Here is a 20348-nt window from a genome sequence, read left to right on the forward strand (position 1 = left end):
AAGTGAAAAACTTTTAACTTAAATAGCTGTTGTTCTGTGCATCTTGATGGCAACTTTTTTGTAAAGAAGGTTAAATTAACAGTACAGTGCTTTGCCATTTTGAAGAGATTATGATTACACCATTCTAGTAGGGGCTGGATTCTATCTTGAATGTATATAATGCTCTAAATAACCATTTAGAGTTAATGAGAAGCCTGAATGTACAAATTGAAACCTCTTCAAGTTTTGTACAACTTAGAAGCCTTGAATTTAGTCAAAGATAAAGTACCCTTTGATGTGGTAATCTTTTGTCCAGGGGTCATCTGGGGCTGTAGTGGTACATGGCACTAATTAACTATGATTTAAGTGTGACTCAACATGAAGCAAACTAAGTTGCTGTCAGTTCTTCTGACCAAAGAAGCTGACATCTGTAAGGCCAATGCTAAAACTGCCTTCGAGCTTTGTACCAGCCTTTGTACCATCTTCATGTTGTACTACCTAAACATTCCTTGGCTGTTGTCTGGTCATGGTAGCCTAGTGACAAGTCCACGTACAGTATGCTACTAGTAATTACTAGATGTCTTGGTAGGTATCTGCACCTGGTGACAATTATTTCCATTTTTTGGTCTTAATGTCTGCTTGGAGATCACTGGCATGTTTAACTTCATCTTCATTTTGAGGTACTTGGATTTTCTTCCCATAAACTCAGACTAATAGCTTCACACCTATAAAGATTAGGTGGATCTGCTGTTAAAGCTTATCCCTTCTCTTTATTAAACAAATAGCTGTATTTGGCATGCCTTTTTCTAGTTTTGGCACAAAAGCTGCTTGTGATCACTGTAGTACTTATAGACATCTTCCCTACTTTATAACAGTGAATGAACTGCAGTTTTTTCCCTTGGGAGTACTAGGCTGTCTGTCTCCACTTGCAGGCTCCTGCAGTGTGTGGTGCTATATCATGGGACCTTAGCTTAGATGGACTCTAATAAGAGTCTGCTCTTATGGAAACTGTCTTACAGGGCTTCTAATTAAAGTATGTTTGTGCTGCTTAGCCTTATAGTAAAGCAAGACCAAGCCATTTTCTGCTGGCATCTGGAAAAAGGAGTATGTAGGACCCCATTACAGCATGGGAGAGTGTTCACAGTAAGGCTGTTTCCTGATTACTGAGCACTGGCTTTCCTATTTTGACAGATGTGAAAAAGGAGTTATGTCACTAGTTAACGTCAGGAACTGCATTCGTTTCTATCAGACTGCTGAGGAGCTGAATGCTAGCACTCTTCTGAACTATTGTGCTGAGATAATTGCTAGTCATTGGGTAAGTACTGTCAGAAGGAAGCAAGAGGAAAAATGTTTGCGGAATATAGGAACTTAATCAGTAGAATTTTGCTTAATTTACTGTACTGTCTAACCTCAGGAGTGTCTCTTGGTATGCTAGCATTCAGGCATTCCAGTTGGGATGGGGATTACATGGATTCCTGATAACTTTCAGTGACTAAGGTGACCTGTTATGCTGACCCTTATATGTTTGCAAGGAGCAGCAGTGTTGATAAATGCTGTTAAATCTTCCTGCCCTGCTGCCTGGTGTGAGTGAAGGGGCTTCTTCTGAGGCAGGAGTGACTTTTCCCAGGACACCATCTGTCTCAGTTATCTTTATAATATGTGCTTTTGACACTATGTGTTGTTTGGTATTCTCTAAAATACTAATTCATAGTTGTGTTTGAAACAAAGCACATTAAATGGCTCCTTCTCTAAGGTTTTTTTTGTTGTCTTTAGAGGTTATGTCTGTTGTCTGTCTTGGTGTGAATGTCTTGACTGGGGGAAATAGCTTATAGGCTGAAGAGTTGTTCTGGTCACTGGAAATACTTCACTGTAAAAAGCGTCTTACTTTCCTAAACATGAGCCAAACCAAAGGGACTGTATTCTACTGAGCAAGAGGGTTGTTTATCAAATCTGGACTCTGAACTGTTTAGAAGTTCATCCGTAGTTGGTCTCTGTCTATACAGATCACAAATCCCAGGCCTGCTTTTAATTCTAAAAATAATCCAGGGAAGCGTTTATCTTCTGTAATGGAGGGAGTGGCAAGGAGTCTTGCAACTGACTGGAAAGTTTCCTTTGCTCTGATCTGTTATTTTGAGGAAAGTTTGATTAACTGTGTAATGGATATAGGACTTGTCAACAGCAGACTAGTGTGTGAGGATTTAAGGTATTATAAATCTAAAATGCATCATCCAGGTATGGATGTTTCTTTGTTTGGCTAGTGCCAAAGCAGAGGGGAGTGCTTTAATATGTGAGCATGTCTAAAAAGATTCTTGTATGTGAACCTGGAGGTCAGCCATTTGAACTCTTTCCTGATTCTGGCTCCTAACTCTTGACACTATTCTGTCTGGACATGAGGTTGTTTCTGTTTAGTCAAATGAGCACTAGCTTAAACATAAAGTCTTTATATTTCTAAGTTTCTGTTTACTTTTATTCAGAGTTTTTTTTGAAGTTCTGTGGAGTTGTCAGTCTTCAATAGTTGTAGGCCTTAAGTCCAGATAGAGAATTAGCTTAGAGACTAGATGTTAATCTACTGTAATGTCTAGTAAAATGCTAGTTTTCCATGTCTGTAGACAAAAGGAAAGAGAAATTTCACAAACTGATCTTGAAACTAAAATGTAAGGTGTAAAACTTCCTGAGTGTTTCTTCATAGTCTTAAAAGGCTATCTTGGATTGTTCCTGCTTGTTGTGATGTTATCAAAATGGAGCTTTTAACTGAACTTGTTTTGTGAACTTCATAATTACATTGTGCGATGCCTTGTTTATAAATAAAATAGGAGTATTGCTTACCCTTTTCTTTTTTATTGCTTCTAGGATGACTTGCGTAAAGAAGACTTCAGTAGCATGAGTGCTCAGTTATTGTATAAAATGTTCAAGTCAAAGACAGAATATCCTTTACATAAGGCTATTAAAGTTGAGAGAGAAGATGTAGTCTTTTTGTATCTTATTGAAATGGATTCACAGGTATAGTGAGACTGACTTGATCTGTTTTCTAGAATTTGGTGTTCCAAATAACTAGTTCCTAATTGCTAGTCTGAACCTTGTTATTGATTTTTGTCACTAATTCTTATTTGCATGTTTATCATTGCCATAGCTACTTCTATGTATATAATGGAGGTCTAGTGGTAAAGGCTCCATAAAGACATAATCAAGTGTTACGAATCACTTCTGAAAACATCTTGCATGCAACAGATTGTATCTAATAAAATCCAATACTTGATACTGTGATGCACATTTGAAGTTCAATGGTATAATTGTCAACTTTGCTGCTTCATGGCAGTTCAGTAAGCATCACTTCTTTTGAACAAATGCTTTTCCTCTTCTATTGAATGTTTGAATCAACAGGTATTTGTTCTGTTTGGATGAACACTCTAAACACTTAGCAAATAAGTTGTCCCCCAACAAGGGGGAAGGAAGAATTATTCAAGTATTAATTATCAAGAATTATTTAATTAGTCCTTTAAGATTCCCCAAATCCTAATTGGAATCTGAGACTGTAGTAGCAGTACTTAGCACCCTTAGCTGCTAATCCATTTTGGATTTGAGGTATCTTGAAGGAATAATTGAATAATTCATCCTAGTACTATATATAGGCAGTATCTTTTAAGAGTGTACTAGTCTTGCTTCCTCTGAGTTAAACAAGGCTTGCAAACAGAACTCCTGTTTTCTCATTGAACAGCCCTCTGGGTAGACTTGCATGTGGAGATGCTAGTCTTCTGATTGTTTTCCTGTGTAAGATGCACTCACCTAAATGCAACACTATCATTTTGCATTAGAGCTGAAGGTCTAATTGTGATAGTTGAACAGGATGTTAAAATATTATGTTGGACTGGTGAGCATACCTCTAATGTCAGTTGACTGAACTTGTATTGTAGCTTCCTGGGAAGCTCAATGAATTGGATCACAATGGAGATCTTGCTTTGGATCTAGCCCTTGCCCAAAGACTGGAGAGTATTGCAACTACACTGGTCAACTATAAGGCTGACGTAGATAGGGCAGACAAGAGAGGCTGGAGTCTATTACATAAAGCCATCCAAAGAGGTAAGTAAATAGATATGAAGCCTTATTAACTTGCAGTTTTTCCCAGTGTGCAATATATATGTTCCAAAGTCTATTCCTGTGTCACTTGGTAGTTGACACTTCAGTTAGAAAATTGTAGTCAAGGATGAACTTTGTCCTATTTCTTTTTTTAAACTTAAAAACAAACTCTTTGGGATCTGAAAGCTAGCCTGCTGGCTGGTGAACTAAACTTATACTACATGACATCCAGAAGCAATCTAGTAGAGTATTGTCTGCTAAAGGAAGAAATGTAGGGAGATACTGAGAATATTCTAATTTGACAACACAATGTCTTTCTGAAAATAGTTGAATCAAGCATGACAGCCTAGTCACAAATAAAGATGAAGCCTTTTTCTAGACCTGGGTGGAATGCAGCATACGCTTCTTTGTGATTATGGTTAACAACAAGGGTTCTTGTTACTGGGTGGCAGTTTTAGGGGAGGAAGAACTGGCTGGAAGATGATGAGCAGGTGGAAGTGTTTCTATGCCAGTCTGAATATCTTCAAAGCTCTGGTGAATAGTAGCCCAGTTATCAGAGCGGAGTCTGAGTACAACTACATGATTATCTTGAGCTGTTCTCCACCTTAGAGTGGAAAATGCATCTTAGGAGACATGGTTGCTGTGGCTGCAGTACTCTGAAGGCTTTGGAGCAGCAGCGTCCTGGCCTATGGCCAAAGCCTGGTAAAAATTTGTAGTGAGTGCCTTGTGCTGCTGGTTGCCTGCAATGATATCTTTGGCAGCTTTGTTCCAGAGCACCAAGCACAACAGGACCTTACCTGTGACTGTATCTCACGGGTATTGTAGTGCTACAAATTAAAAGCATAAGTTTATTTTTAACAGCAAGCTCTTTTGGACTCTTAAAAGTAGTTTGTTTTGTGAGCTCAAACTACAGCTCCTGACTTCTTCCTTTAATCTCCTGCATATCTAAACAGGGTAATGCTGGTGTCTGATCCTGTGAATGAAACTTCAGCAGCAGGAGTAGGAGACCTTCTAGGCATAGGTCAGTGTTGAGATGGCTGCAGCCCTATAAAGCACTAGAAAGATTGCAGCAGGCTGCTCTTCATACTTAACACTAGGATTTGTCCTCTAGTTCTAATGTCTGCTTTCAGTCTAAGCTAGAGCTCTGAGAATGAAAGCTTGCTTTTCAGTAACCAAAGCTTCAGTGAATTAATCACTGTTAACAATCACGTGTTCTGGAAATGGAGCTAAAGCAAATTGTCTGAACTTGCCACGTGATTCTTATATCTTATGATCACTGGAAAGTGGGGGAATGGCAGATATGGAAATCAGAAAATGGGATTTTGGTTTTTGCTGGCAGAGCTAATACAGTAATCTGTATTGCTTGTACAGACAAACAGTCATCTTTGTGCTTCTCCTGAATGCAAGAATGGAGAAACTTGTGAATATGTCTATTCAAAGTAGTCTTTGGAGTAAGGGGAATTAGTATTATCCTGAAGTCATTCTCTGCGTCGTGGTGTTTCAAGTCCAAGGTTTCATGTACTGAAGCGGGCCTAAGTTCTGACTTCTGAGAAGCTCTCGAGAGGGAGTTCTTAGGAATGCCATGCGTGGTGGGTCCTAACTGTTGAAGCCCTTACCCTATATACCATGGGGCCTAAACTTTCAAGAGCAAAGGCTGTGTTATTGCTTGTTTATGTAGCAATACTGAGCAGATGATGACTAACTTCAACTACACACTTCTGACTGTTGTCCTGGAATAGTACCTTTTGTTCAAAAACTACTTGTATGTTTAGTCTCACCATTTGTCCAATTGTGCATTAAAGCAGCAATGGATTTGTCTTGATAGAGGAACTAGCAAACTCACTCTCACCATAGCAAGTAAACTAGTGTGTGAACTTGGGTCACGTGTAACCTCTGGTCAAAACACTCTGTTATGAAATATTTTAATCCTGACTTTGCAGTGAAGTGTTCTTGAAGTTACCTATTGCTAAGGCATTCTAAGAGCGGATGCTTGTATTGGAATGGTTGAATGGTATAGAGGGAAATCATGTGTATCCATTTTCTGGACTTGTATATATGGTTCCAGTTGTATCCATAAATAACCTTATTTTGTTTCACAAAAGGAGATAAATTTGCTGCAAACTTTCTTATTAAAAACGGTGCCCGTGTGAATGCTGCTACACTGGGAGACCAGGAGACTCCTCTGCACCTTGTGGCATCATACAGCCCCAAGAAGCATTTGCCAGATGTCATGGCAGAGATGGCACAGATAGCAGAGTCCCTCTTACAGGCAGGAGCCAATCCAAATATGCAGGACAGCAAAGGAAGGTAAACACTGGGTGAAGTAAAGTCTGTTACCAGTTTAACAGATAATACTGTAGTGATTAGATGCAGCCCGCTAGGAAGCTGCTCAGGTCTGTCAGTGAAGTGCAGGTGATATTGGAAGCAGGAAAGATGAATTCATTAATCCAGTTTGAGACCTGTGGGTAGCACTCAAAGTGGAAAGCTGTGCAGGCTGAATGGTACCCTGTCGTGACTAAGCCCAGATATAGAAAGCTGAGGTGAGTTGATTATGTTGGAGCACATGGCACACAATTAATTTGCCTTTATTGAATCACTGAACAGTAAAGCAAGCAAACTAAGATGACAAATAGTATTCCTGAAAGGTACTTCTCTTTGAAGCTGTCAGTGAAACTGGAATTATCTCAAAGAGCCAGTATCTGCAGTATGTTTATCTGAATTATAGGGCCTGTAAACTGCTTTGGGCTGTCAAAGAAGTACATAAAATGGTATAGAAGACTTGGAGTATATCAGCTACTCAGTTCTGACAGGTCAAGCTCTTCTTTTTCCTTGAAGGTTAGATATTATGTTAGTGTAAAGAGTTGCTTACTACTAAATTAGTTGGAGTCATGTCCACTAAAAGGGTAGATTGCTCTTTCAAGAAGTGCTGGTGCCCTTCTGAAAGCAGAGACAAAAGTTAGCTGCATAAATCTGTATGGGCTTGTTGGTGACCATGGGCAAAATCTTAAGCATCTCGCTTATTACTAATGTAACTGTACTTTGCTCCAATTGCAGGACCCCATTACATGTGTCAATTGTGGTCAGGAATGAACCTGTATTCAGTCAGCTTCTCCAGTGCAAACAGTAAGTCTCACTTAAATGTAAAATACACTGAGGTTACGTTGCACAGTGAAGGTGTGAAAACTGGTTTAACAACTCTTCTATGCCTTTTTGCCTTATTATAAGGCTAGCAATAGGCTTGGGATGCAAAAGTGTAAAAGGTTTGCATAACTTAAGATGCCAGAACAATGCCAGAAGCCAAGTAAGTTTTTGCCCTACTGAAACTGGAAGCAAACTGCATCTCAGTGTTTTTCAAAGAGGGCTAGGTGAAATAAGGCAGCAATAACTTCATTTGTAGTGGAGCTAAAAGGAGTAAAAGACTCTTAAAATGTCTGAATATATTCTTGAGTTGAACTTGGGTGCTGCTTAAAGCTAATACAGGTGACTTCTTAGGGTGATGAAGCAGAATACTTCATTTGACTCAGTTTCTTTGTAGTTGAATTTGCAGTTCTTGTATACAATTTACCCAAATAGAAGAGGATTTGCCTATTTGTTATGTTTAGTGAGAGCCCAAATCTACCAGGGCCACACTTCTAGGAGCAATGAGCTTAAATCTAGTAGTCACTAAAAGGTGTCTGGCTTGTTTCAGAGTATTCATAAATTCTCTGAAGTAACTGGAGCTATAGTAGGCTTCTTGGCAAGCAAAAGTTGTCAGCGAGGTATTAGATAAGCTAGTACAGCTGTTCAGACACTTGAAACTTAAGCTGCATTGGGGACCACTTTTTAAGGTATAAATTGGGGAACATTAACTCTTATTTTTAGACTAGACTTGGAGCTGAAGGATCATGAAGGAAGCACAGCTCTGTGGCTTGCAGTTCAGTATATCACTGTGTCGTCTGATCAGTCTGTAAACCCTTTTGAGGATGCCCCTGTTGTAAATGGAACCTCATTTGATGAGAACAGTTTTGCAGCAAGGCTGATCCAACGAGGCAGCAATACAGATGCTCCAGACACAGTAACAGGTAAAACAGAGGTTTGTATTTCCGTGTAGGTAGAAGGCTTGTAAGTTAATTGCTTAATGCTAACTGCACTCTGAGGAGCTGAATGAGGTTTCAACAGCATTTGCTGCATAATAAATGGTAGGTGGTAGTAGCTTTACCCGGAGTTGGAACACTGACAGGTCTCAAGCTGAGCTTGACTTGCAGGAAGTGACAGAAAATCTGGACTCCTTGCCAGGTCCTAATGTCATCTTTACAGTTTCAAAATGTGTAATTGCTAAATGGTAGCGCACATGACAGTCCAGCATTGCAAGGGGACTACTAGTAGGTAGGATTTTCCTTGTTGGCTTTGAATTTTAATGTTGTAAGGTAGTGGAGAAGGTGCTAGCACACTTGTTAGTATCAAAGTGTGGTTGGAATAGCACTCTATTAACAGTGTTCATGGTTTTTCTTTAGGAAACTGCTTGCTTCAGAGGGCAGCTGGTGCAGGAAATGAGGCAGCTTCTCTCTTCCTAGCAACTCATGGAGCAAAAGTCAACCACCAAAACAAATGGGTAAATGCAGAAACTTATAGACTGTAGTCTGAAAGTTTCCTTATTTCTCTTGAGAAAGATAGCAGAGATGCTATCTCATTGCTAACCATAGCTTAAAGCAAGTTGGAACACCTGCTGAGCCTTTTGCATGTTTTCAGATATTTACTAGTGATCGGACAACTGTTACATTCTCATGGCATCACTCATTTTTAACATGCTTTTAACACTTCCTTCAGTGCCTGTTGTAATAAAGGCCTCAATATAGGCTAACTCTTGAAGCTTGAAAGTCCTAAGGAGCTTCAGCTACTAGGACACAAGCTCTTCACACCGATTCTTGTGGGCATAGTAGTTTAAAAGCTACTTCTCTTTCTGGGTTTCATGTCTGAAGCTGTTAACCTAGTACTCTGTTTGTTAAAGGGAGAAACACCACTGCATACAGCCTGTAGGCATGGCCTAGCAAACCTGACAGCAGAACTTCTGCAACAAGGAGCCAATCCAAACATCCAGACTGCAGAAGCAGTGCTTGGTCAGAAGGATGTGGCTTCTCCAACAGCACAGAATGTTTATCTGCAAACTCCCCTTCACATGGCTATTGCTTACAATCACCCAGATGTGGTGTCAGTCATCCTGGAACAAAAAGGTAGGGTTTTTCTGGTTCTGACTGTATTGATGCTGTAGTGGTATGTCAAGATGGCATCTAAACTGTTTTGATGAACTACTAATAAAGCATGTCTTCCTGTAAACATTGTTTAAGTAGAGCAGTTAAGACTGGCCAAACGTAGTCTTAAATTCAAATCATCTGCTTGTTAAGACTAGAAAATTAATTTGCCCATAAGTCTTGCTAAATTCTCTACTGTAGATAATGGACTTGAACATTGAGCCCCAGGCTGTATTCTAGCTGTACAACTGAGATCCCTTTTCTTTCCACATCAAAGCATTTGCTTCAGGTAAATCCTGAAATCAAATATGGATAAAGATATCTTTCTGTGGTGAGACTTCCGCCTCCCTCAGCTCTTTCAGTAAGAGGATTTTGTACAGAGTAATGCTAGTATTGTAGTAGAGTTGAGACTTGAGTACTGAAATACTAGCAGATGACAATTTATTAAATGCTACTAGTTCAGCTTCTCCTTTCTAGCAGCAGGAAGCAAGGCCTATTTTGTCTCCTACCATAAGTGGGATTTAGAGGGAGTAGGTGAATTGGAGAATATCCTCCATCCCATCCATCCCAGGGAGCTGAGAAGGAGGGATGCTGCCACCATCTTGCAGTACAGCCTCCACTCTTCATTCTCAGAACTTGTATATGCCACTCTATTTGGAAATGGAGGTAGAAAGGGGGCAGGTTAAGTCTCTAAGCTAGAAAGTTGAATTTTTTTAGTATAAGTATTAAGATTAGGTAGCAGTAGCAATACTACCTGAATCCTAAGCAGTATTATGTCTGGGAAACTGAAGGTATCATGCTCAGATCTTTCAAACTGACTGCTAAAGGAACAGCCTACTTCAAAATGTAACATTGCTACTCCTGCGGCTTTCAGTGTGCAACTGCAGGTCAAGTACAAGAATGCTCTAATTCCTTATACCTTTTTTTTCCCAGCTAATGCTCTTCATGCTACCAACAACTTGCAAATTATTCCTGACTTTAGTCTAAAGGACTCAAGAGATCAGACTGTGCTGGGATTGGCTCTTTGGACAGGTATGTGCCTTCAAAACAAGATGAGAATTTGTAAAGATATGGAAGCTATGATGTGGATAAGATTATTTTTTTTTTTTAAGACAAAACAGGAGGTGTGTGTTCATGTCCTGGCTTGTGCTGCTAGTGAGAAGCTGTCAAGGAGAGCTTTAGATGACTCTTCAGCTTCTAATATTGGATGTTCACGTCTGACTTGCTGATAGGTTTCTAGCCCTACAGCTTCCCTTGTTCCCTAGCAGGTAGCCTGGAGCCTCTTGCCCACAACTGTACTTGCAGTTCTGTGGAATTGTTCCACTGAACTCCGTGGTAGTTTTAATCTCAGATCATCATATTGTCTGTTCATGGTTAACTCTGTTCTACATGCTGGTTAATACAGTAATGCTGACCTTTACAAAGGGAAGGTGAGCTACTTTAAGTAGCTGTTAAGGGGAATGGATCTTGAAATACTGATTCAGAAGATGCTTTTTTTTTTTGTCTGAAGTGTGGAGAGGAATGATTTAGGTATTTTTGTCTGCAGCCAAGTGACTTTTCAACAGTATCAGGACATCATCAAAAGAACGAGGTGGTGTGGTCACTACTGAATCAATTTAAGTATGGTCCTGCTGAGCTGGAAACAGCAGCTGCATGGGGGATCACTACTCATACTCTGGACTTAAGAGATGAGGCAGAATGCTTAGTGATGTTGCTCTGTACAGGAGTGCTAGATGGCATCCATATGTAACAAACATCTGTACTGTCCAGGCTTTTCACTTTCCAATTAAAGGAAACCAAAATGTAGCTTTCTCCTTACCATTGCCCTTATCTGCTTCCAAGATAAAGGAGGAGGAACTAAGCTAAACATCTAATACAGCAACGTTGAAGGGAATAGCTTATGAATGTAATACCAAAGTTAGTATGTTTGTTGGACAAAAGTCTGAAGTGATACCAAGGATTAGGCTAGGTACGGTTAAGGAGGACTCTACTACATTTAGGTTGGCAGAACTAATGGGAAAGCTTTGCTGTATACCAGACCATATCTTGCGTCTAAGCAAAACAAAAAGGACTCAGTAATCAATATTCAGTAAGCCTGTAAATGAATATTCAAGCTGAGTAGAGCCATGAGTTGGTTTAGCTCATGTATGTAAATTTTAATAGGCCCTAGCACTGATTCAGTGCCTCTTACTGTACTTACTGAAAATTGAAAGCTTGAAGCTTTATTTATTAATTTCAGTGTGTCTTATAGAAGTGAAGGTAGAATACTAATGAGCTTTTACTCTTTAGGCATGCACACAATAGCAGCTCAGCTGCTTGGATCTGGGGCGTCCATCAATGACACAATGTCAGACGGACAGACTCTACTACATACAGCAATACAGAGACAAGACAGTAAGAGTGCGCTCTTCTTGCTGGAACATCAGGCAGATATAAATGTCAGGTAAGATCTTAACTGATACAACACTCAACTGGATATGTATTTAGGAGTGGGTAGTGATGACTGCCTTTTCTATAATGGCTTGAAGTTGGTTTCAAATCATGATTTGTTCACAGTTATGTGTTTGGTGTTTTTTTTATGGTACTAGTTATGGCTGAGGGATTACATATGTGAACTTGGAACTACGTATAGCTCCATTGGTCAGTACCTCGTCTTGAGGCTGCAGAGGGAGGTGCCACTTAATTCTAGGTAGAACAGAATCCTCTGTAACAGACTTTCAAGTCCTAGAGACACGGTACTGAACTATAGTATAATCTCTTTGCCAGCTTGTTGGAGCTGCATGTTTTCTTAATTAGATGTAGCTCCATCTTTTCTACCATCTAAACTAATTAGATGTAGCTCCAGCAACAAGATTCTAATAAACTTGCCTCCTGAGTATCTCCTGGACAAGTTGATATTAGACTGAACAAAACATTTATCTGCTTATGTGACTGACAGGCTGTCTTTGAAATTTGGTGAGCTATACTGTAATGTATGTCACAGGTACAAACTGCCTAATACTGCTGGTCTAACTTTAGGTTTTTAACAGTTGGTATTTCTGACTGTTGCTTGAAGTGTTACCACAGTGCAGACAAAGCTGTTCACTTCTGTGGCAGTAGGCTCGCTCTGAAGGAACTCTGTTAAACTAATGACTGCACTTAAGGAAATGACGACAGTGTCTGAGCTAAGAACACTAACATGCTTTTCAAACTTCAGAAATTAATCACTTGCTCTAAAGTAGGGGGAGGAAGAAAGGTAAACTACATGGCTGTGATGAAAAACTAATATGGTGCGTTTGCTTGGCTGTTGAGATGTGGTCTTACCACAGCAAAAATGCAGCTATGAGGAGATAATTCTTGGGTTTGCCAATAAACTACTGTAACATGAGGCCTGACTTTATAATGCAGTAGTAACACACTTCGAACTGTACTTATTACAGAACACAGGATGGAGAGACTGCCTTGCAGCTAGCTATAAAAAACCAGCTCCCTCTTGTGGTTGATGCTATTTGTACCAGGGGAGCAGACATGTCTGTACCAGATGAGAAAGGAAATCCTCCTTTATGGCTTGCCTTAGAAAATAACCTGGAAGATATTGCGTCAACTCTGGTAAGACTGTCAGTTGACTTAATATAGTCTCACTTTTGTGCATCTTGCTAGCAACAAAGGGCTCATCAGCAAAAACAAACTCTATGCATGAAAAGAACAGTAGTCCTATGCCACTATCTAACTTCTAGAGGTTTTTCTTCACCAGAGGTTTCTTTTTCTTGGGAAGTCTTTTATAAATACTGTAGTCTGCATAGCCAAATATCTCGCAGCCACTGTAATAAGAGTATAGAATAGGCTATCTGGATTCCTGATTCTGGAAAGAGTAAGGATCTACTAAAAGTATCAGTCTGTAGCATACCAGACTTGTGGAATGATAGGCTTCCTGAATAAAACTGAACACCCATATTTTTGGTTTAGAGTATGTGCTGGTTTTTATTGCATCTTAAAGTTCCATCAAGAAGGCATTTAAAGGCTTATATTTACTTTTAAGACTGTTTACTTTCAGGCACAAGTGATCCAGCAGGAGATTTCTTAGGATACATAAGTAGACCTCCTTATGTCTCCTTTATAAGGAAGTTACTTGAAAGCTTTGTCTCTGATATCCAGTTATTGTCTGCTAGAGACAACTGTTTAAAAGCTGCGCTGATGACCTGAGAAATAAATCTTGTAACTGTACTTGACCACTTGTGCTGGTATTGGGTAAGAATCTTTATGGAGTCAGCACTGAAACTACTCGTGTATTAGCCTTGTAAATAGTTTGTAAAGTGGAGTGGAACAAGTCTTTATTTAAGCAACAAGTCTTATTTAAGTGCCACATTGCTCGAGTAAGTAGTTCTGTAGTAGAAGAATACAAATATTAGAAATACAGTTCCTGGAAAAAACTATCTCTGTTTAGCTGAATGTATAGGAAAGCAAGTAAATGGGCCAGACCTTTAAAGGCAACGTCTGCTGATGCTACTTGACTTGCTTTAGGTGCTTATCATTGCTGAAAGTGAGGTAACTGTTACCCAAACTGGCTTAAGACCTCTCTATTCAGAGTATATGAGTGAATATCTGAATTGTTAGTAAACACTACATAATTAAGTATTACATAGCAGACCAATAACATACTGGTCCAGAAGATATTAAAGAAGCTTCCTGAAATCCAGTGACTGTCCCAAGAATAGATAAGGCATCTCAAATTCTGTCTAAGGGTCAATGTTTCAGAAATGTTAGTCAAGGACTATATAAAGTAGTAGGAGCCTGCTGGAGATGTAAAAAAAACTTCCCTGTCTCATGGTGCTTCTCCTTCCAGGTTAGGCATGGCTGCGATTCAACCTGTTGGGGGTCAGGACCAAGTGGCTGCTTACAAACTCTTCTTCATAGAGCTATTGATGAAAACAGCGAACAAATAGCATGCTTTCTTATTCGCAGGTCAGACCCCATTCTAAAATACAAACCTTCTAATGTGCATGTAGATATTTTCCTGGCATAAATTAACTGGCTGCTATTTTGAGCCAGTAACAGGTATGGGCTTCATTAGACTTTTGGGGGGTGGATGGCATTTATGAAAGTCTGACTAATCTTAAAGACACATTCTGTTATCTATATTAGCATCATGTTCTTGATGACAACAGTCAAACTAAAACTAGGAACTTGTGTTTACGTAGGCTGTGTCAGCAGTTGCTGGATGAGCTCTTGCAGACTTTTTTCTGACCCTTGTTTGGAACAGTTTAAATCTGGACTAAACATAATAAATGGACTGTATTGTGTTTTAGTGGTTGTGATGTGAATAGTCCCAGAAAGCCAGGCCCGAATGGAGAAGGAGAAGAGGAAGCTCATGATGGACAGACACCCCTACACTTGGCAGCCTGCTGGGGGCTAGAAGAGGTGATCCAGTGCCTTTTGGAGTTTGGTGCCAATGTCAATGCTCAGGTATGTAGAGAAATAATGCGCAGTTTCTTTAAAGTTGATTCTTCGCCTCTAATGTAGTGAAAACAAACTTCCCTCTGAGCTGTGTATTTTGCTTGACAGGAAAAAGGACATCCTTCTGTTATGGCTGAGCCAATGCGATGGCTGGCTGCAGTTCCACTTTCTTTCCTGTGCCTTGTTACCAGATCTAGTGCTTATCTGCCCATATGATGGGTTAATTCAGGAAGCTATACTGAAGGAAAATAATGATACAGAAAACTTCTTGCAGTGTTAGTTTTCTGATGTAATGATTGGAATTCAACTCTTCTGTCCCTAGTGTGGATTAAAGGCAGGAGCAGGGCTGTATTCTGCTGCAATTAATCATTAGACCAGCTAGAGTGTAAAACTACAGAATACTCTACTTTTTAGTATGTTTGGGAAGTGACTTCTGTTACTGAGTAAACTGAGGTGATGTAACTATGAGTTACACTTCATTTTTGATTACACAGTAATCCTTAAACAGAAGCTTGACAAATAGCAACAAAAGAAATGAATGCCTAATGCTTCTAGGTCCTGATGCTATTGAAAGTGACATCAAAATGAATGACAGAACACAGTCACAAAGCAGCCATGGCTGTAAACTGCTGCTTGATGCAGACAAGTGATTAAACACCTTATTTGAATTTGCTAGACTTTAATGTACTGTTTGAATAACAAACATGCATGATGCTGTTATATTTTCAATGAGGGAGCTTCCAAGTGCTTAGCTTCCAGAAAACTTAGCACTAGTGCCTGAGAGTTGAGCTAGGGAAATACCTGTAGTGTTGAATCTATGGAAATGATACTTCAGGTTGGCATGCTGTTGTCTGTACATTGTTTTTGGATAAAAATTGAATTCTATAAATTGTTAATACTGTAAAGTATTAACATCAAATACCTCAAACTAATACTAGTTTGAAAGCATTCTCTTGGAATGCTTGGCTATGGTCTTGAATGCTCATCTCTGTCCCCAAAATGTCTGACTACATGGGAAATGTTACTCTGAGCTACTTCAATGGCTATATAGCACAGGATTGAGGCCAACCTATTTGGAGAAACAAATACCAATTTGCTTCACTTGCACTGTGAATTTGAGCTCCCACTGCAACTGTTTGGTGTCCCAGCTGAAGGCAGCTGGGTGTGTCACGGAACTAAAAACTAATAAGCTGCTTCTACTTTTCAGAGTTAGGAAAGGATTTGTGTATTCCTGAATATTCATGTAACAAACTTCCTGGTTTCCTTCTAGGATGCAGAAGGAAGAACTCCAATCCATGTGGCTATTAGCAACCAACATAATGTTATCATTCAGCTTATGATTTCACATCCAGATATTAAGCTAAATGTACGTGACAGGCAAGGAATGACTCCCTTTGCATGTGCTATGACGTATAAAAATAACAAAGCAGCTGAAGCAATTTTGAAGAGGGAACCAGGAGCTGCTGAACAGGTAAGCTGGGAGTATTCAAAGCATCCTGGTTGTCTTGCTGCACTAGTCTGTGGTAACAGGTATTCCACCAGCAAATTCTGCTTTATCCTTTTGTGGCTTTACATGCAGTGACGTTTGCCAGATGCCAGTTTTCTGTAGCAGGATTTATTAGGAAACTGTAGGTGTGTATGTGCTATGTGTGAATAAGAACATGAAGGGCTAGTGTCTAATCAAACTTTATCTCATTTTGTCATTACTAAATTGAGGAACAGGTATATGTGTATATATAAAGAGAAAGTTCTAACTCTACTCTTGTCTTATGCTGGACTAGTAAGAAAAAATCATCTCTTCCTTAGCTTTCCTAAAGCTATCCAAAATAGAAACCCTGACCTAAAATAGCTGAATAATAGATGTTATGCTGCACTGCTGAACTATAAAACCTCCAACTGTATCTTCAGGCTTCTGGTGTGACACTTCAGGCAGCTTTCAGGAGTTTCTTCCTACCCTATGTAAGTTTAATTACTAGTAAAGTATTTGAGTGCTTAGTGAGCTCTCATATCTAAAACGTGGTTACAAATACAGCTGGTTCTAAATATGCTTTAACATCAGCTTCAAGGCAAATATGAACAACAACATGCACTTGGTATTAAGCCAAAAAATGAATACACTTTGCATCAGTGTGGCAGGATTGCATGTTGCTTCCTTCTCAGGTCTTAACTGCCAGATTGACTCAAGTTTGTTTCATTTAACAGAGTTTATCATTAACTGCTGCTCAGTACTTACTACAACAGCTGTTAACCTTTTGTCTGTCATAATACTCTCCAGTGTGTGGTCAAGAAATGATGAGGTTATAAAGTAGAAATAGTCTGAAGCAGACCAGAGTGAGCAGTTGCAGCTGGTGACTTCTCAGTTCAGTTTATTTGATAGTCACATCTATCAAATAACTCTCTAATGTGAAGCAGTGAAAGGAAAAAGGCTCTACAGTTCACCTCAAGTAGAGGGAGCAAGTGTCTCTTGATGAAAATATGTCCTACTACATAACAATCTGCTGTTCTACAGAAAGAACAAATTTCATTTCACGTGCCTTTTCTGCTACAGGTTGATAATAAAGGTCGGAATTTCCTACATGTAGCTGTTCAGAACTCGGACATTGAGAGTGTGCTGTTCCTGATAAGTGTACAGGCTAATGTAAACTCCCGGGTCCAGGATGCCTCCAAACTAACACCTCTCCACCTGGCTGTACAAGCTGGCTCAGAGATCATCGTGCGTAATCTGGTATGTACTGGAGAGTAACTTTTTCTCTACTTAAAAATGCACATTCTGCCTTAATGCACATTGCCTGTAGGCTGGAGAAGTCAACTGAAGGTGACACCACCTTTTCTGAAACAGAACTCAGACTTGCATAAAGTTCCCTTAGCTTGTACTGTTAGCTGAGCTGCATCGGTAGCCTTGGTATGAGCATGTTTGATTTGCAGCGATCACTAGGTGGTGTGGCTCACTTCAAAGGAAGAACCTTACCTTGCACTTTCTGCAGATTTGAACACAAGTTGCAGCAGCTCAGTAATGATAGCATTTTATGTATGCTGGAGGCCTAGAAGTATCTCTGTACAGTGGAGTCTTCTGTGCTTCATTCACAGAAATAAGCTGTTGGCTAATAGCCCCGAAAACATCTTTGAACATATTCCTTCTTGCATCTTGACAGCTGCTTGCAGGTGCCCAGGTGAATGAACTGACTAAGCATCGTCAGACTGCTCTTCACTTAGCAGCGCAGCAAGATTTGCCCACAATTTGTTCGGTCCTTCTGGAGAATGGAGTAGACTTTGCAGCTGTAGATGAAAATGGAAATAATGGTAAACTTCTGAAGTTCTACAAGTAGATGTAAACACTTCAGTAGGTCTGTTAATGGTATCTCCTAGTGGTAGAATAGAGCCCACTGAATGGGCTCACTCTTCAAAGGTGGAAAAGAATGGAAGTCCAAGAACTCAAAGCTGGTGGAAGGAGTTTTGGAGAGGGAAGGTGGGGGAAGTGGAAGGGGCGTGCTTAATTTTATCAGGCTGTAATTATTGCTGACATCAACTACTTCAGATTCTTGAAGCTTCTCTCTTATTTTTCAGCTCTTCATCTGGCAGTGATGCATGGCCGTCTAAACAATATCCGGGTCCTCCTCACAGAATGCAATGTAGATGCAGAAGCCTTTAATATTAGGTAATGAGTATAGTCTTAACAGACTAAAAGAACCATAGTCTATTTTAAAATATATGCTGGTATGACTAGATTAAAAAACGCAAAGATTTGGCTTGGATTATAGTATTTCTACACTAATTTCACAGTGAAGTGTGCAGAGCATGCTGTGTCTAAATTGTGTGGAAATTATGTGTACCAAGAAAAGGAAGTTAAAGTAGGCAGTTGTGTGTGATGTACTGAGTTACTTAAGTGTAGCATTGTTTAAGTCTGAATCAAACTTGAAAACGAGGAGAGTTGGATGAGTAACTGTAGTGGCAAGCAGACTTTGATCAGGTTAACAAACTCTTTTCCCCAGAGGCCAGTCACCAATGCATATTTTGGGACAATATGGGAAAGATAATGCAGCAGCCATCTGTGACCTCTTCTTGGAGTGTATGCCAGAATACCCTCTAGACAAACCTGATGCTGAAGGAAACACAGGTAGGTGAGATTCAACAGCTATTAAACTTGAAAGTCACTCAAGTTGCATTAATGGTATGTCACTTTTAAAACTGGAATAATTGGCAGTAGTATATTAAATACAGTAAGATGCAAACATTACTTGGAAACTGAAAAGAACTAAAGATCCTACTCTGGACTGAGTGTAACACAAGACCTACCACTCTGTTAACAGGTAAGTGTCTGGCTTTTATCTTGCAGTGCTCCTGTTGGCTTACATGAAGGGAAATGCGAACTTGTGTCGTGCAATAGTGAGAGCTGGGGCTCGTCTTGGAGTTAACAATAATCAAGGAGTCAATATCTTCAACTACCAAGTTGCTACAAAACAGCTTCTCTTTAGACTGCTGGGTAAGTACTACTTGCTACAGTTGGAAGGTGTTTTTAGCTTATGCTTCTGAGATACTTTGGTGGAGGAAAGAACTCTGGACATCTGACTTGGATGACACTAACTCCAGAGGAGCTGAACTTCTGAATATTCTACTACTTTAACTGGGGGGTAGAAATACTAATTTTTCTCATGATCAACTCAGAAGTTATATGATGCAGACCTGGCAAACTTAAATATTACTTTTTCTGGAAGGATAGACATGGAGACTCCTGGCTGGTGTCGTAGTCCAATGTAGCTATGTAGCTTAAAACCTAGATACTGCTTTTCAACTTGTACTGTATAGTTGCTGTGGATAATGTGATGTTGATGAAAGCAACTATACATTGTTTACAAACAAGACTGCAGCTACTGCAAGAGTACTTAAATCAATTATACTGGCTGCAACCTAAAACTGGAAGAAGCCTCCTTAATGTTACAGTGTACTCAAGAGGTGTCTGAGCCCATTTTGCCTTTACATTTTTGCCTCTAACAGATATGCTGACAAAAGAACCTCCCTGGTGTGATGGCTCCAACTGCTATGAGTGCACTGCCAAATTTGGAGTCACGACAAGAAAGCATCACTGGTAAGATGACACATCTTGCTGTGCTTACAAGGAAATGGATTCCTTTCAAATGTAGCTAGGCTTGTTCCTTCTGGTGGTTTAGGAAACCACCGTGTTAATGTAGGTGTATAACCAGTAACCTAGCTGAAACATTCCATCCTGTCCTAGATAAGTAACTTGTGGTCTGACTAAAGTTATATCTTAAGCAGTTTGTGAACTTCATATTCCGCTTTGTTGGAAATGAGAAGTCATGTCAAAGTTCCAGTGGTGAAACAGAGGATTTAGATGCCAGCTTTCAGTAGCGGGGTTGACTTGCTCTGAAACAGGTGACAGATTTGAGCAGCCACTGCCAGCTTAGGTTAGGGGTGCTGTTTGTAATGTGGAAATGACTGAAGATGCTGACATGAGTTGCTCTTGTGTAGACATGAGTTGTCTTTTCTTAACTGGTCTGAACTTCTACAAAATATGCTGGGTTAGATGGATGTTAAGCTAAGATTTTTCTCTTAACCTAGTGTTCCAGAGAAACTACACATGCATCAGTTGAAGTTGTACTAGATGACTGACTAGTATAG

General features: G+C 39.7%; 1 protein-coding gene across 6 annotated transcripts in view; it reads left to right on the plus strand.

Moving 5' to 3' along the window:
* ANKFY1 (ankyrin repeat and FYVE domain containing 1) overlaps positions 1-20348 on the plus strand; it is a 35988-nt gene that overhangs the window by 11022 nt on the left and 4618 nt on the right. For 5 of the 6 annotated variants that reach the window (XR_015703425.1, XR_015703426.1, XM_087751554.1 and 2 more), the window contains 20 exons: positions 1171-1294; positions 2830-2979; positions 3891-4056; positions 6156-6360; positions 7108-7176; positions 7915-8114; positions 8547-8644; positions 9041-9263; positions 10215-10313; positions 11571-11724; positions 12701-12869; positions 14104-14222; positions 14567-14723; positions 15985-16185; positions 17263-17439; positions 17867-18014; positions 18279-18369; positions 18704-18828; positions 19048-19194; positions 19707-19797. Coding sequence is in view for 4 of the 6 variants with exons in the window: in XM_087751554.1 (XP_087607680.1) it covers positions 1171-1294; positions 2830-2979; positions 3891-4056; positions 6156-6360; positions 7108-7176; positions 7915-8114; positions 8547-8644; positions 9041-9263; positions 10215-10313; positions 11571-11724; positions 12701-12869; positions 14104-14222; positions 14567-14723; positions 15985-16185; positions 17263-17439; positions 17867-18014; positions 18279-18369; positions 18704-18828; positions 19048-19194; positions 19707-19797 (2913 nt within the window). In the remaining 2 variants the exon portion in view is untranslated. The remainder of the gene's footprint in view (positions 1-1170; positions 1295-2829; positions 2980-3890; positions 4057-6155; positions 6361-7107; positions 7177-7914; positions 8115-8546; positions 8645-9040; positions 9264-10214; positions 10314-11570; positions 11725-12700; positions 12870-14103; positions 14223-14566; positions 14724-15984; positions 16186-17262; positions 17440-17866; positions 18015-18278; positions 18370-18703; positions 18829-19047; positions 19195-19706; positions 19798-20348) is intronic. The other variant, XM_087751556.1, reaches the window with a different exon arrangement.

The sequence above is a fragment of the Nipponia nippon genome, unplaced genomic scaffold (assembly GCF_047370975.1).
Source record: "Nipponia nippon isolate SJK-2023a ecotype South Korea unplaced genomic scaffold, ASM4737097v1 scaffold_15, whole genome shotgun sequence".
NCBI classification, from domain to species: Eukaryota; Metazoa; Chordata; class Aves; order Pelecaniformes; family Threskiornithidae; genus Nipponia; species Nipponia nippon.